This window comes from Arabidopsis thaliana, chromosome 5, assembly GCF_000001735.4.
Source record: "Arabidopsis thaliana chromosome 5, partial sequence".
Taxonomy (NCBI): Eukaryota; Viridiplantae; Streptophyta; class Magnoliopsida; order Brassicales; family Brassicaceae; genus Arabidopsis; species Arabidopsis thaliana.
The window spans coordinates 6,947,643-6,962,977 of NC_003076.8; the positions used below are offsets into that span (position 1 = coordinate 6,947,643).

Here is a 15,335-nt window from a genome sequence, read left to right on the forward strand (position 1 = left end):
AAATGATTTACCTTACCTTATGCAAGACCAAAACTTTTTACTTTTTTCACTTTCGAAATTTTAACCACCGGATTGCGTAATTACCGTAGTGAGACGCGGAACCTTTATTGGAAACCGGTAATCCCGGTTTAAAGTTTCTTAAGCAGAAATTATAAAAAAAAAGAGAGAATAAAACATAAAAAGAGCACCGAACCCAAACCAAAGTAGAAGAAACTGACACCATCTCTGTCTCTCTCTCTCCGTATCCAAAAAGAGAAAGAAAAAAAATCTCAAATCAAAGACCAAGCCAGTCACCGGAAAATGCTGACGTGTATAGCTCGTTCGAAGCGAGCAGGCGATGAATCCTCCGGTCAACCAGACGATCCAGATTCTAAAAACGCCAAATCTCTAACATCTCAGGTAAATTGAAATAAACTCACTCTTCTCCTCCGTCTCCAATTTTCGTAATTCTCTCTTCTGATTGAGGGTATTTTCGTCAATTCAATATCAGCTCAAAGATATGGCTCTGAAAGCATCAGGAGCTTACCGGCATTGTACGCCGTGTACGGCGGCACAAGGTCAGGGACAAGGACAAGGTCCGATCAAGAACAATCCGTCGTCGTCGTCGGTAAAGTCGGATTTCGAATCGGATCAACGGTTTAAAATGCTTTACGGAAGATCAAACAGTTCGATTACAGCTACGGCGGCGGTGGCGGCGACGCAACAACAACAGCCTAGGGTTTGGGGAAAGGAGATGGAAGCGAGACTAAAAGGGATTTCGAGCGGCGAAGCGACTCCGAAATCGGCGAGTGGGAGAAACCGGGTCGACCCGATTGTGTTTGTGGAGGAGAAAGAGCCTAAAGAATGGGTTGCTCAGGTTGAGCCCGGAGTTCTCATAACCTTCGTTTCTCTTCCCGGCGGTGGTAATGATCTCAAGCGGATACGTTTCAGGTACGTTACTGTGCACCTTACTTCATCCTACGGTTACGATTGTTTTGTTGACTCTGTTTTTCTTATCGTACGGTTAGGTTTAGTTTGGCTTCGTCGTTGCCTCGTTTGTTTTTAGCACGTTTGTTTTGGTCGTGATTTTGTGAGAATGTTCGGAAAATGCTTGATTCTTAGGAACACAGAACTGAATTTGATCTCTTATTTTTTTTCTTTATAAAATATGGATAGAGATTAAATTGAAATTTAGCGTAGATGAATATGGTTTTGTGGATTTCCATGTCTAGGGAATATATTGTTGAAAATAAGTGAAATACTAGAGCATACGAATCTAACAACAATCATGCCATGTCTTTTGTAGAAAATCTACTACCTAAATTTTTTAAAATAATATAGTATCTCGAATTTACAAATTGAATATTGCAAATTTCTATAGGAGGTAAAATAACAGGGCCCAACTGTAGGTTTTTCAGTTTTTGTTTTTACTTTTGATTTGATCTTGGCTCAGGTATGATTTTTTTTTCATTTTGGGTCATATGTTTATGTAGGTAAAATAAAATAAAATAGTTCAAAGTTACAATCGAGTTAAAAATTTGCCAATGAATTTTGGTGCATTTCTAAACTCAATTAAACTGAACATTCCCACGAAATTAGGACAGTAAGTGAAATGTATCTGAGGTTTTAAAAAAAAAAGAATTATTTACCCAATATTGAACTAGAAGATGGGTAATTTGTGAATTTCTGAGTGTGAAAATGGGAAAGAAAGTAGGTAAAAATAAAGAGAGAATGGGGACAGAGTTGTCGACAGTAACGCTTCACGCCTAATGAGAAGCAAAGGCCGTAAAAGGTCCAAAAAGCAAAATTGGGTGTCTTCTTTTTTAAGTGCTTTCTGGGGTCATCTCTTCTCATTCTGTCTTTTTTTTTTTTTTGCTTTTCTCAATATAAACTTATTTGACTGATAATCATTTTTTCCTCCTCTTTTTGTTTTCTTCAAACTTTGGTTAAACCTATGAATTATCAGTCATACATAGTGTATGAAATCACTCTAGAATGTGTCTGATAAGTTTGCTACTAACTTAAATCTTTATGGAGTTGTTAGATGTTTACGAATGTAACGAACCTTATTTATTTTGTTTAATAAAACATTCCAAATCATTGTTTGGTACATGTTATATTAAATCATTTTCACCAATAATTTTTAACGTTTTTCTAATAAATAAAGAATTTTGTTTTATTGATTCCTTATTCTCCGCGTCTTTGTCCTGTAATCAAATTATTGCTGTTGTTGGAGCATATGAAAATATGGTTCTTATTATTATTCCAAAAGACAAAAATATATATATATATATATATATATATATATATTTTACTCTAAAAGACAAAAAGATATACTATAAATAAAACAAAGCAAATAGCTTTAGCCTCTTTAGCACAGTTTTGTTCACGCCTATTGATAACGACAAGACAACTTCAACGGAGTTTGTCTCTTCCTGGCTTCGATTCTTTGTCTTCTTTCAGTTTTAAATCACACTTCTAGTTCTATCACTTACTGTCTGTTTTTGTCGAAACCTTCTCTTTCTTTCTTGCCCTCTACTTGTTTTCTTTTCGATCAGTTTTCGTCACTGAGGGCATAATCAGATGATTTAGATTGAGTCCTCAGTTACATGTGTGTTTTTTTGTTTCGATATTGGTACAGAAAAATATAGTATTAATTAATAGAATTGAGTTTGCTTGGAGAAATTCTCTCCCACCCACCTCCACCATTATTTTCTTGTTACTGTGTAGGCCACAATCATAGTATTTCTTAATTATTAGCTTTGACCATTGTTGTCGCTATTTCTTCGTCCCTGCTTTTTTTCTTTATTTCTACGAGTTTTTTTTTATTGATTATTACTATCAGCCTACCATCAATTTAGACCCTAACAAACAAAAAAATTATATCCAAATTCCAATTTTCAAAAGGTTGTATTTGTGTCTCCTGTTTTCAACTCTCTTTCTTAGTCCCCTAGCCTCTGTGTTCAATTTGTCAAAAGGTTTATTGAATTAGCTTTTGTTATTTTGTCTAGTCTCCCTTTAATCCGCCTTCGTTAATGTCCAATTTGGTCCATTGGATCTGGTTAAAGTCGCTTCTTTTACTAATTTTTTAATTTAACCATTACAATTAACTTTGAATCTCATGTGTTGTGAGAAAATTTATGTGTCATTGCCAAGTTGTGTTAGTCCAGAAATGGGATGCAATTACACTTTAACGTACATTATACTTTTGGTCATTGCCAAGTTTTCATCTTTTGCTCTTTGACTGCTGTAACTTAATCATGACCTTTTCCTAGTAGCAGCTTGAAGAAAATTAACATGTTTCCAAAATGTATTTGTGTCTCACTTTTTGTTTTGGGTTTTTGATTAGCCGAGACATGTTCAACAAGTTACAAGCTCAACGATGGTGGGCAGATAACTATGACAAAGTAATGGAACTTTACAATGTTCAAAAACTAAGCCGCCAAGCTTTCCCGCTTCCCACCCCGCCTAGATCCGAAGACGAGGTTAGCCTCTTCACTGAAAAATGTGTGACAATTAAACCCCTGATTAGTCACTAATCCCTCTTGGAAATCTTTGATTAGAATGCAAAAGTGGAGTACCATCCAGAAGACACTCCTGCAACACCGCCTCTAAACAAAGAACGGTTGCCTCGTACTATCCATCGTCCACCTGGATTGGCTGCTTACTCATCCTCAGATTCACTCGACCATAATTCAATGCAGAGCCAGCAGTTCTATGACTCTGGTCTACTCAACTCAACTCCTAAAGTTTCAAGCATCAGTGTAGCCAAGACAGAAACTTCTTCCATAGATGCTTCCATAAGAAGCAGCTCGTCGAGAGATGCAGACCGGTCAGAGGAAATGTCGGTAAGCAATGCGAGTGATGTTGACAACGAATGGGTGGAGCAAGATGAGCCTGGCGTTTATATCACCATTAAAGTTTTACCAGGTGGGAAAAGAGAGCTTCGAAGAGTCAGATTCAGGTACTGTTAAACTTCCTTACATTGTCTCAAAACCCGGGTTTATCCATCGGTTCTGAACTAAACATCACTCAAACTGTGTTTTCTTTTGCATTGCAGCCGAGAGAGATTCGGGGAGATGCACGCGAGATTATGGTGGGAAGAGAACAGGGCAAGGATACATGAACAATACTTGTGATCATAAATCTAAGAGTTTTGTTTTTTCCTCATTCTCTCGGTATACAGTCTTTTTTTCCAGCTCAAGTAAATTCTTCCACAGGTACTCATTGTGCCTCCCAGAAATCTCAAAATATCAATTGTGGGATATGTTTTAAGGAGGTTTCTTATTTTCTTCCTTCAAAAAAATTTGAGAAAGCTTGGAAAAGATAAGATGTTGTCTCCTTTGCTCAATATGTGTATCCTTAATTAGTTCTTTAAAAAAATACGTTCTTCAAATTTTTAGTATTGTTTCAGCTCATCTATAGGTGTTTTCGATAAAGAGTAGCGAAACGTTTAATAACTAAAGAAACTACAAGTGCTGATAGTATTTTCAAGAAGGTTAAACTAGAAAAGTAATGCCCATTGTGTTTCTTACTGTTTGGGTCAGAAGAAACCATCCCTGACCATAGGCGGAAATGCAAAACCGAACGAATCAATCAATGTGTTTATTACTGTATGTGCAAGTACCAATCAATGTTTCTATGTGTCGTATAAGAATACGACTTTTATATTTCTTTACGACATGCACACCGATACATTGATGTCATTATAGTTATTTGATGTTTATAACGTTAAACGTCATATGATTTAACAGCAACTGATAAGTGGGAGCATCGATTTTAGACCCTCTCTATTGTCTCAGAATTGTAACACAAATAACACAATGCAGTCTTACATTCTCACATTCCAACAAACAAAGCAACATTATTATTATTCTTATAAAGGATCAAGTAACGAAAGAAACAGATTCATTTGTGAAACCAATAAAGGAGACTTGAAAAATATGATCAGATCAATGACGCTGCAATTGGTCTTTGACCCTGTATATAGTACTTGTTTAAGAGGTCCACATAGTTTTTTACTGGCTTATACAATCTTGGTCTTGCCTCAGACACAAGCCCATCAACAGGCTGAATCTCTTTGTCTGCACCTGGAATGCAAAACGTTGCCACAGATATCCTTTCTTTTTCTGTATTAGTCACCACTCTATGAACCGGGCTCTTGTATATCCCATTGCTCATTATCTTAAAACACACAAGAACAGAGATTATTTATGTCAAATCTACACCAATCAAATATTTCAAAATGATATGCATATTAGTTACCTCCATCTGATCTCCAACATTGATCAGAATTGTATCTGAAGCGACAACTGGAGCTTTATACCACTTCCCATCTTTAAGGAACTGAAGCCCTTCGACATTTTTGTCAGGCAAGAGAAGAGTGAAAGCCGACTTATCAGCGTGCGGTCTAACGCCAATAACCTTGTCCGGCCTCGGACATGGAGGATACATGTTGAATCTTGTATCCATCGTAGCATTTTCTCCACACATGTCTAGAAAGCAATTCTCTTCCAATTCCAACGATATAGCCATCGCTTTAAAGACTTGATTAAACACTAGATGTTGCTTCATTGTGTATTCATGTAAAGTTTCCCTGAATAAACTGACTGTCAAAATCACCTAAGTAGATGCTATTGAAACTGAAAGGTATAATAAGCTTTACCTGAATCCGACAGGGACATCAGGCCAGAACTTAAGTTGTCTCTGATCTTCAGGGTAAGTAGTGATATACAAACGGTCGATCCAATCAAGAACTTGATCATCCCACAGAATCATATCGTTACCATATCCTTGGATACTACCAATCTCTCTCGCGTACTTTTGTTTCTCTTCGGACGGAAGTGCACAGAACTCCTTGGTTAGCTTGTAAATCTTGTCGAGCAACGCTTTTGTAATTCCATGATTTATCACCTGCATCGATAAGAAATCAAATACTCTCATTTCACAAGAACTTATACAGAACTTCATGACTCTCTGCTTATCACTAAGAGAGTCAAACCTGAACAACTCCCCATGTAGAGAGTGCCGAGTGAAGTTTACTCAACTCTTCTCGACCGTCATCAGAAGGAGAGAGGAGAAGACTCAAATCGATGGCCGGAATATCCATCACCGGCACGGCAGCGTTAAGATGTTGACCATTGTCGTCGACGGCTGGTGGTTGGAGGTATCTCTCCGGTATTCCTTCGCCTGCTGCAACCACCTCTTGGACAGTCTTGAACTTTGGCTTCTCCATTGTTACTACTGATCTTGAATCTGATGAGCGTTTAAGGACTACAGAGCAAGTTGACTATTTTCCAATTTTCTAAACCCAAAGCAAACAGTCACAACTCACAACGCTATTTTAAAATGCAGAAGAAGCACGTTGCTGGAAAAAAAAAAAGATATCTTTTGATTTTCAATAATTTTTACGAACTTCCTAGACTTGTTTTCTTCCAAAAAAATTCCTCTTCCTTCAATAATGTTGAACCAAATTCATAGTTCGATATAAATTAGTCCAACGTGTATAAAATTTTAAATAAATCATTAATGAATATAATAGATTATATTAATAGAAATTAGGTTTTTAACCACTTAATAAATCAATTAGTAATCGAGCAAAATAGTTTATACTATTAGTTAACCAAAAAAATAAACCAATGACATATTCAGTAAATGTTTACAAATACAAAGTTGTATGCAGTGGAAGACATACGTTCAAAGTTGGGGATGCAAGTATGCAACTGACCCAGTTTATATATAAAAATATTTCTTCATTATAAAATAGTATGAGTCTTTAGCCATATTTGTTTGTGTTTAACCCCCTTAATTATTGAGGTAACATGACCCCATACTTCATACTGTTTTTAGTTCAAAAACATTATTTCTTTTTAAAAAATATTTAGTTTACAGTTTCATATTTCATGCAAATATTTATTTTTAATTTTTTATCGAGGTATCAAATGATATACATGCAAGGCTGCAACCAAAACAAAGATCAACCAATCAGAACACTATTTTTGCATTTATATCTTTGGTCTTAATTAACATGAGAATATAAACAGCGAGTTAGCAACATTCATTAGGATTTTCCTGTTTAAACTCCAGATATCGAATTGCCATACCGCAATTTTTTTGAAAACCAACAAACTCTTCGATTCAGCAACAGAACATATTAATTAGCAATGGATTTGAATTTGTTTTCGCTAAAGTGAGTTAGCAACATTCATTAGCAAAGTGTCGTCTTGTCGAGTTGTCGTGGTATTACCCATCCGGTGGGTTCAATTCATATTGTGTGTGTTGTATGTGAAATTAAAACTGTTAATAAGACAAAACCAAATTTGTAAATAATTTGACAAGTATAAGGTCTAATCTCATAAGAGATAAACAAAATAGAATAAAATAAACTCAAACTTGCAGAGATAAACAAAATAAAATAAAATAATTAGGAAACATATCATATTTTTTTTTTTATAGGAAACAGATCTTAGACATGTATAAGGTCTATCTCACACTCATTAAACAGGGAACAGTATCTCAGACATATATAAACTCAAACTTGCAAGCTTACACGAAACAAAACAAAAAGAAAACAAGTTTGGTTCTTTTCGTCTCGGTTCTTCAGGCAAGTATATATGATCATGTGGTGGTGTTTGAGTTTCTTGTATGTAAATGTTATACGTCTGTAGATACACTCATTGTATATATCTAATATTCTAATACAACAACTTTTCTGGCGCTATTGATTTTGCAGAGACAAGTTATATCATGGAGGACTATTCTAAGAACTTGTTCCTATTACTTTTCTCATGCACAGCGTTGATTATCAGCTACTACAACGTTGATTCTTTAAGTACTGCATCAGTCGTCGGATTGAATTACGGACTCCTCGGAGACAACCTCCCATCTCCGTCCAATGTTATCAAGTTCTACAAATCTCAAAACGTTGCGAAAATCAGGATATTCGAGCCAAACAAAGACGTCCTAAACGCTTTGCGTGGAAACCGAGATATTGGAGTCACCGTAGGCATCAAGAACGAAGACTTGGAGGCACTTGCAGCCAACAAAGACGCAGTTAAATCCTGGTTCTCCACTAACATTGATCCTTACATAGCCGACGTGAACATAACATTCATTACCGTCGGAAACCAAGCCATCCCGGGCGACAAACATGGCCCTCACGTGCTTCCTGTCATTCAATCTCTCACCGACCTCGTCAAGTCAAGAAATCTCCAGATATCAATCAGCACCACGGTCACTACGACGAGCCTCGCCAGGTTGAAACCGCCTTCTGCAGGAGTTTTAACACCCCAAGCACGTCAACAGCTTGTCCCCGTGCTGAGATTGTTGTCTCAAACAAGTACACCGATCTTCGTCAATATCTATCCTTACTACTTCCATGCCTCCGACCCAAAGAACGTCCCTCTCGAGTACGCCAATTTCAATAACGACCAGATCGTGGTCAAAGACGGTGCACTAAAATATTCCAACTTGTTTGATGCAATTTTCGACGCTTTTCTGTGGGCAATGGAGAAAGAGGGAGTGAAAGGTTTACCTTTGGTGGTGTCGGAGACCGGGTGGCCCTCTGCCGGGAATGGAGGCATGACGACACCGGCTCTTCAATATACGTACATTGGTAACTTTGTGAAGCATGTTGCAAGTGGTAAAGGAACGCCTAAGAGGCCAAATAGTAGAATTGATGCGTATATATTTGAGACGTACAATGAGAACCAGAAGCCAGTTGGAATCTATCAGCATTTTGGGTTATACGATCCTTACTGAGACGACGCCCATGTACACGCTCTTCTGATCCTCGATGTTGTGTTCAAGTGGTCAGTTTTTACTGTTTCTCTTAAGAATCTGTGTTGTCAAAATAATGCTCTAGTATTGTTTGTTTAGGGGTTGAAAGACCCATTTAATAAAACTTATGGTTTATAATCTAAGTGGGTTTCGAGTTAGCCTTATTAGAAATTTCACTTTAGTATTTGGAACTACTAAATTGAAGGAAAACACAATTGAGGATCAAAAGAGCGTTTGGTACCCAGCTCCTATGTTTTTTTACGAGTAAAAAACTCTTTGCAGGATTTTTACTTTTTAATTTTGAAATCAAAGACGTCACCCAAAGCACAACCATAATAGGTTTAGTGAACACTGAACAGTAAATCTCTGTTTCCACAAATTGTAAAATACAGTACCAAAAAAAGGGCAAAAACTTGAACAATCTTTAGTTATCATATGCGGTGGTAACCAAATGAACCTGATGTCTTCACGATTAGACACATGCTTGCTGGAACCATTTGTTGATTTAGTGACCATATTTCTGAAACTCCCACTCACTGTTATCTGTTGAAACAACTCAGCAATATTAGCAAACAAACAAAAACTGCATACTAGTCAAGAAGCTTAAAACCAAGAAACACATACCCAATGGACAAACTTGACGAGTCTTTAGCCATCTGCTGATGCAGTGAAAGTGGAAGGCGTGATTGCAAACCCCTGCAAGTACATATTGAGTATCTTTCGTTAGGGAAGGCACTAAATAATTTATGTATATCCACTTGAGTTGTCACATTATAGAAAAAAGATTCGAAAAGGTCATCACACAATCACATACATCTTAAAGGAATACTTCCTACTTTCTCTAATACTTCCTAGCTAACAAGATTCACCCTCCAAGTGGTCATCTTTCATTGAGCAATCAAGAATACAGAAATACTTATTGCAGTTATTTTGGTCGTCCTCTGAGTTTTTAATTCATCATCAATCGTACAATCAACTGCAAGACTATGAAAGCATGTAAACACAATAACTACAATTTGGTCTCTCTCTCTCTCAGAAAATCTTTAAAACTCCATAAATCTAATCAACTGTACTACTCATCGACCAATCTAGATTGCTGCAAAACAAGGAACAGGGTCTGCTCTCAAATAAAGCAAAGACATCTATCAGAGTGATACTACCACATAAGTAAAATTCAATGTCAAGTTTTAAAACACGCACTCAGAGATACTAAAATTGTTTCACACAACACTTTCGCATACAGTTTTGTGTTTCTAGATTCACAATTACGATAGCTACAATTATAAACCAAATCAAGTTTCCAAACAAAAAGCAACGATTGAGATCATGATCATAGAAGAAGAAAAATGCTTACCCCAAGCTACAGTGCACTCTTCACTTGTGGCACTGGCCTGATTAGCCTGACACTCGATACCTAACAACAAACCAAAACACAAAAACGAAATAAGCATAAACATTCAACATCATCGTTACAAATTCCAAAATCAATCGATTGTTTTAAGACTTACAAAGATCCATGATGTGGTTTCTGCAGATCGCACAGTTGTCAACAACGATATCTGCAACCAAAACAAAGATCAATCAATCAATAAAACTCTTAACCTAACCAAAAATTAACATCGTAACACAAACATCGAAACATCGAAAGACCAATTGAAGATAGTGTATAAGGATTTTCGAGGTTACCCCAAGCCCAGAGAGCAACGGCGCTCCACTTCTTAATTTCGAATCGCTTAGCTTTCTTGTTGGAAGACGACGCGGCTACGCTGCTGGAGGCTTCTCCGGCAGGAATCATGGTAACGTCGGAGTCTAGAGTCGCCATTAATCTCTGATCGGAAAGAAAATTTAAACCCTAGAAAAGCCGGAGAAAAATATCAACGTTTGAGCTGTCGCTGATTTTGTTGTAGAGAGAGATTGTAGAGGAAGAAGAAGAGAGATATATAAAGCAGCTTTGGGCTTTGCCTGTATAGTGGGCTTTCGTCGGAATTAGATTCCCGTAAATTTCCATAATTCGGTTTAAGGTTTCCTTTTTTTAATCTTACTCATCCTACGATTTACATAAATATTTTAATTTTTCCTTTATTATCCCAACGATTTTTATTTATTTAATTGATAAATTAAATATTTTTAAGCAAAAAGATTACGGAAAATATCTATTTTATATAATAAAAAAAACATATATATATATTTTTTTCTAACTATTCCCAGAAGATTTACAATAACTATATGACTAATTAACTAATCATTACATACGCTTAGTTCAAATTAACTGGAAAATCATTACATCATAAAAGCTTAGCGTATTCAATGCATCAAGATGTTAGAAAATAGTGTCAAGATATTTTTCTACAAGCCATAAGAGTTGCATATAGTTAGATGATGTATATGCTTCATGCCACCTGCCTCTGGTCTCTGAGAGCTGAAACTTTCTTCCGCAGTTCAATATTTGATATTCTCTCCACCTCCAGAGCTCGTTCAAGCTACACAATCCGTTGGTTTTGGTTTAGCCTCTCATAGTAAACAAAAGGGTTTGAATTCGATAAACTCGATATTGGCTTAAGATTTTTCACTATCATATTGCTGCATCTCTAAAACATACAATGAAGAGAGAGAGAGAGAAGAGAAGATTGTACCTTTGCAGCTCGCATACTCCATTCTCCAAGAATAGCTCTTAACCTTTCATTTTCTGCTACATACTGTTTCAGGAGTTTCAAAAACAAAAGATGATGAGTTCAGGGATCAGAAAAAATGTGTAGCCCTTGCAAATTGTTTGATGCAAAAACAATTCATGGTAAAGCTGTGTTGATGATAAACATGATGTGATGCTGTGAAAGTATGTTTTGTTCTCATATGTTCTTATGTTTATAGATAGACTCGAACCTGATTATTGGTATTCCGGACGTGTTGTATCTCTCTATCTCTCTCAGAGATCAGAGATCGAGCGAGATTAAGCTCTGAATGGAGTTGATCCACCTGCAAGACACACAATTTTCATTTAAAGATGCTACATCAAGGATACTAGCCTTGAAATGTCAATCAACTATGATATGTTTTCCACCAAATGGGTAAAAGAGAGATGAGAAAGAAAAATTAACCATGGGAATTTGCAAGTTTATCATTTGTTAACCGAGCTTTACCTCAGCAGATAGTGTTCGTAATTCCTGATCTCGAGTTGCCACAAGATGCGCCAGATCAACCTGAAAGTTTAACATTTATCAAATGCAAAAATTAAAATCCCAGTGGAAGGAAAAAGTTATACATTACTTTTAAGAAAATTTATTAAGAATGTTGTTAGAATGTGTACACGCTGATAAAAAGAAGTCAAAAATTCAGAATGGAGCAGTTCAAACCTGAGGCGTGCTACTACCATTCGTTTCATATTTACTTAAGGACTCCTGCAAACGCAGAATCTGAAACAAAACAAGAGAGGTCAGAGACTCACTCTAACGAAAGCATGGGAAAATTCAGAAAATTAGGGTAGACAATGAAGAGCTAGAGAGAGCATTGAACTTAGAATTACTAGTAAGAAACATCACAAGCATCAAGATTCAGAAATGAAGTACTCATGATAAATATTCCATGGATTGTCACCTCTTCACTGAGATAATGGAGATTCTCGCGTTGATATTGCAGTAGAGCCATTTGTTGATCAGAAAGGCGACCGGCTTCATGGTATCTGTGTTTCAAGCAAAAAAAACGAAGTAAGACTTGAGAATTGTAAAAACATTTGCCATTTGCAATATAAGGTTGCGAGGTAAAGCAAAGTTTTCATGAAGACTAGGAATAAGGTTTCAGTGAGATTGTGAAAGTACCTCAATCCTTCCAAAGCAGCTGGTTGAAGAGGAGAATATAATGAATTTAAGACATCGGGCTGAGAATTCACTGAGTTATACTGGCGAACATAACCTACCAGTATTAAAATACAGATAAGAACAGCTGCATAATAACCTAGCAACAGAATCTCTTACTAAAGACAAACAACAGAAATATTGTAAGGAAAAAAAGATGCCAAAAGAACACAATATGCTCTAGCCAATCGTTTTTTGAAGACACGGTATGGAAATTTCTGCATCAAGAACAAAGAGTTTTCAAACTGAAACCCAGAACACAAATTCTTAAATGATCTCCTGATACTCAACCACAAACTATAGCCAATTGTAAGAACTGTATACATGATAAATGTAAACACAAATGTATGGCCGCAGATGTAGACAATTTTGATAGTGATTTAGCATGCATATGATCGCGATAGATCCCAGATGCAAATATGCAATGGAATGGTTTCAGTTAGTACACCATAAGAAATGAAAACTGATTATAAATCTGACACTTGGCAATCATGGCATGAAAAATTTAAGATGAAGAAAAACCATCACGACGTAACAGCTGAACCTGGTGTATTTCATATATCTCGCAAATGGAAAGCGAATCGATTTGGCACTATACTGCTCTATTTGAGATACTAAAATGAAGCTCAATGCATGCCTGATAGTATGAATATGATTATATGGACCTTATTCTTACCAACAAATACAATCATAAAAGAAGCAGCAGAAATTGCTTCAACAGACATGATGAACCTGCAAAATAAATATACTCGTAAGCTTTTTCGACCACGCCAAAACTAAACTTACTTCACCCAGTTGTTCTAAAATAAAAATACGCAAGACATTGTCCAGTTCAAAATCCTATTTCTAGTCAATGGCATCAATATTAAACTTCTTATATGCATTCAATTTTAGCTAAGATATTGGTAAATAAGTTAAGTCAAATTTCTCAACCTGAGTAAATGAAAACAGATTCTCATTAACTTAGACGTTTCACTATGACACTATGTGATGTGCAATAATTTTCTTAGCGAGACAAGTTAAAGGCTTGAGTCAGAATCTTCCTACCATTCTTTATTGTCAAAGACAAAAGAAAGAAAACAGAAAATGTGATCAACTGGAAAAGAAAAACTCATAAGAGTGTAAAAGCAGTTAATGTATAAAAAGAAGGCTGCAGACCTTTGCACAGTAAAAATGGGTAGAACACTGACATATGGTCTCCACTCCATGAAAAGTAGCATAGATGCAGTCCCTAGAACAACACGGAGTCACTTTATTGAGCACAAGAAAGGTATATATGTAACAATTTATGACTAGGAAAGTAGCATTAAAGATTACCATAGGCCATGATTGCAAATGGCAGACGAACTACATGTTTCAGTTTCTGACTGAAACTGTAATAACCCTGCAATGGAAGGTTCTTTCAGATGAAATGATTACAACTACACTAGAGAATATCAACCTATTTCTATACGGTTTACAAAAGAGATAAAATGAGCAGGATCCGTCTTGTTAGAGTAAATGTTACCTGCAAGCGTATTTTCTGGACCTGATTGACAAAATATTGCTGAAACATACCTGTTGCAGAAAGTACTTACGATAATTTATACATATCCGGCAGAATATTTTATAGCTGAAATTGGACATAATAACAATAAAGCAAGAAATTGTTGTTCTAACTACAAATTTACTAGGCAGTAGTTTGCCACATTTAGTCTGACTTGCTTCTAAACAAAGATTGTAGTAATAAGCTGAAGGTGGGTATTGTGGTTACCTGTTAACATCAATAAAGCAACATTACAGCTGCAAAGCAGCGATGGGATAAGATAGTCTACAGACTGAAGTATCCACGGTGCCCCTGCTGCTAAAATAGCATAACCTGCCTATATTGAACAAATAGTAAATAGAAAGTTAGGCATACATGTTTCTTATTAATCCTTGCAAAGGGATGTTACAAAAGTTTGTCTTAAAGTAGAGTTTGGAAGCACATGCCAATATGATAAGATAAATGCAGCTTCCAACAAGACTTCTCGATTCACGATGACCAAAGAGAGGAGCTTCATGCAATATATCAAGAAACCTACAATTACAAAAACAGTGGCGAAACTAGATGAGGAGCCAATAAAGAATATAGTGAAATCTACAAATACAAGAATGTAGGAGCTGCATTATTCAACCTTGAAACAAGTGATTTTTGAGATTAGGGACCAAAAGGAACAAACTTTGAAATAAGAACAAAACTCGAAAAATCCAGAGCTCAGAAACAAACGATCGAAATCACGAAGCTTTGTAAATCAATGAGCTTACATAGCATTGTCTTGCTCCGTCGACGGATTGACAGAAGAAGCGCGTCGATCGTTGGCCATTTTGGTTTGGGTATCTTCTCTCGTATGTTGGAGTGACGACTGTATGTAATCTCAGAGGCTTGGTAAGGGGTTTTTGCTTGAAATTAGGGTTGAATCAGATTCGTTGCTCCAATCTGGAGATTTGAGAGATGTGAAGAGCAAGCGTAAGAATTAGAAATCTTCACTGTGAAATCAATCAATCAAAGGATTGGAATGTTTGGTTCTGATTTGTGAAGTCTCTCTGAACAACCAGTCAATAACGCTGTCACCGTTGCTGATTGGTCTAAATTTTTAAACAATTAAAACCAAAAAAAAATGAATTTTTCTTATTGGTCTTTGGTGAACCTTATTAATCGAATAATCGCTATTTGGAACTCTTAAAGACACATACTTATCATTCTTCAAT

The 15,335-nt window shown here is 36.3% G+C and overlaps 5 protein-coding genes across 8 annotated transcripts; 2 read left to right on the forward strand and 3 right to left on the reverse strand.

Moving 5' to 3' along the window:
* Nucleotides 1–146: 146 nt before the first annotated feature.
* On the forward strand, nt 147–4,396 carry BRXL4 (BREVIS RADIX-like 4). Its single transcript, NM_122061.4, has 5 exons — nt 147–399; nt 491–930; nt 3,329–3,464; nt 3,543–3,943; nt 4,040–4,396. The coding sequence occupies exons 1-5, from the start codon at nt 301–303 to the stop codon at nt 4,116–4,118; spliced, it is 1,155 nt and encodes a 384-aa protein (NP_197554.2). The 5' UTR covers nt 147–300; the 3' UTR covers nt 4,119–4,396.
* A 358-nt stretch (nt 4,397–4,754) lies between these two features.
* AT5G20550 (2-oxoglutarate (2OG) and Fe(II)-dependent oxygenase superfamily protein) lies at nt 4,755–6,329 on the reverse strand. The gene is made up of 4 exons (NM_122062.3): nt 5,981–6,329; nt 5,645–5,892; nt 5,245–5,575; nt 4,755–5,163 (listed from the first exon to the last, which is right to left on the reverse strand). Exons 1-4 carry the CDS (start codon nt 6,212–6,214, stop codon nt 4,927–4,929), a joined length of 1,050 nt encoding a protein of 349 aa, NP_197555.1. The 5' UTR covers nt 6,215–6,329; the 3' UTR covers nt 4,755–4,926.
* Nucleotides 6,330–7,547: 1,218 nt separating this feature from the next.
* AT5G20560 (Glycosyl hydrolase superfamily protein) lies at nt 7,548–8,832 on the forward strand. Its single transcript, NM_001343674.1, has 2 exons — nt 7,548–7,582; nt 7,712–8,832. Exon 2 carries the CDS (start codon nt 7,726–7,728, stop codon nt 8,737–8,739), a length of 1,014 nt encoding a protein of 337 aa, NP_001318613.1. The 5' UTR covers nt 7,548–7,582; nt 7,712–7,725; the 3' UTR covers nt 8,740–8,832.
* A 98-nt stretch (nt 8,833–8,930) lies between these two features.
* RBX1 (RING-box 1) lies at nt 8,931–10,696 on the reverse strand. Of its 3 annotated transcripts, NM_001161253.1 has the most exons (6): nt 10,444–10,669; nt 10,266–10,316; nt 10,112–10,171; nt 9,627–9,698; nt 9,382–9,453; nt 9,018–9,300 (listed from the first exon to the last, which is right to left on the reverse strand). In NM_001161253.1, exons 1-6 carry the CDS (start codon nt 10,577–10,579, stop codon nt 9,263–9,265), a joined length of 429 nt encoding a protein of 142 aa, NP_001154725.1. In that variant the 5' UTR covers nt 10,580–10,669; the 3' UTR covers nt 9,018–9,262. The 3 variants fall into 3 exon arrangements, with proteins under 3 accessions (NP_568396.1, NP_001154725.1, NP_001154726.1); NM_122064.3 differs by lacking the exon at nt 9,627–9,698 and having other exon boundaries at nt 8,931–9,300; nt 10,444–10,696; NM_001161254.1 differs by lacking the exon at nt 9,627–9,698 and having other exon boundaries at nt 10,390–10,669.
* A 258-nt stretch (nt 10,697–10,954) lies between these two features.
* Nucleotides 10,955–15,274, reverse strand: AT5G20580 (TMEM192 family protein). 2 transcript variants are annotated; one of them, NM_203087.4, is made up of 14 exons: nt 14,892–15,274; nt 14,577–14,664; nt 14,359–14,467; nt 14,113–14,162; nt 13,923–13,989; nt 13,764–13,836; nt 13,282–13,337; nt 12,570–12,663; nt 12,349–12,433; nt 12,108–12,167; nt 11,895–11,954; nt 11,638–11,730; nt 11,391–11,453; nt 10,955–11,237 (listed from the first exon to the last, which is right to left on the reverse strand). In NM_203087.4, the coding sequence occupies exons 1-14, from the start codon at nt 14,948–14,950 to the stop codon at nt 11,148–11,150; spliced, it is 1,047 nt and encodes a 348-aa protein (NP_974816.1). In that variant the 5' UTR covers nt 14,951–15,274; the 3' UTR covers nt 10,955–11,147. The 2 variants fall into 2 exon arrangements, with proteins under 2 accessions (NP_974816.1, NP_197558.2); NM_122065.3 differs by having other exon boundaries at nt 10,986–11,237; nt 14,359–14,463; nt 14,573–14,664; nt 14,892–15,162.
* Between the last annotated feature and the right edge of the window lie 61 nt (nt 15,275–15,335).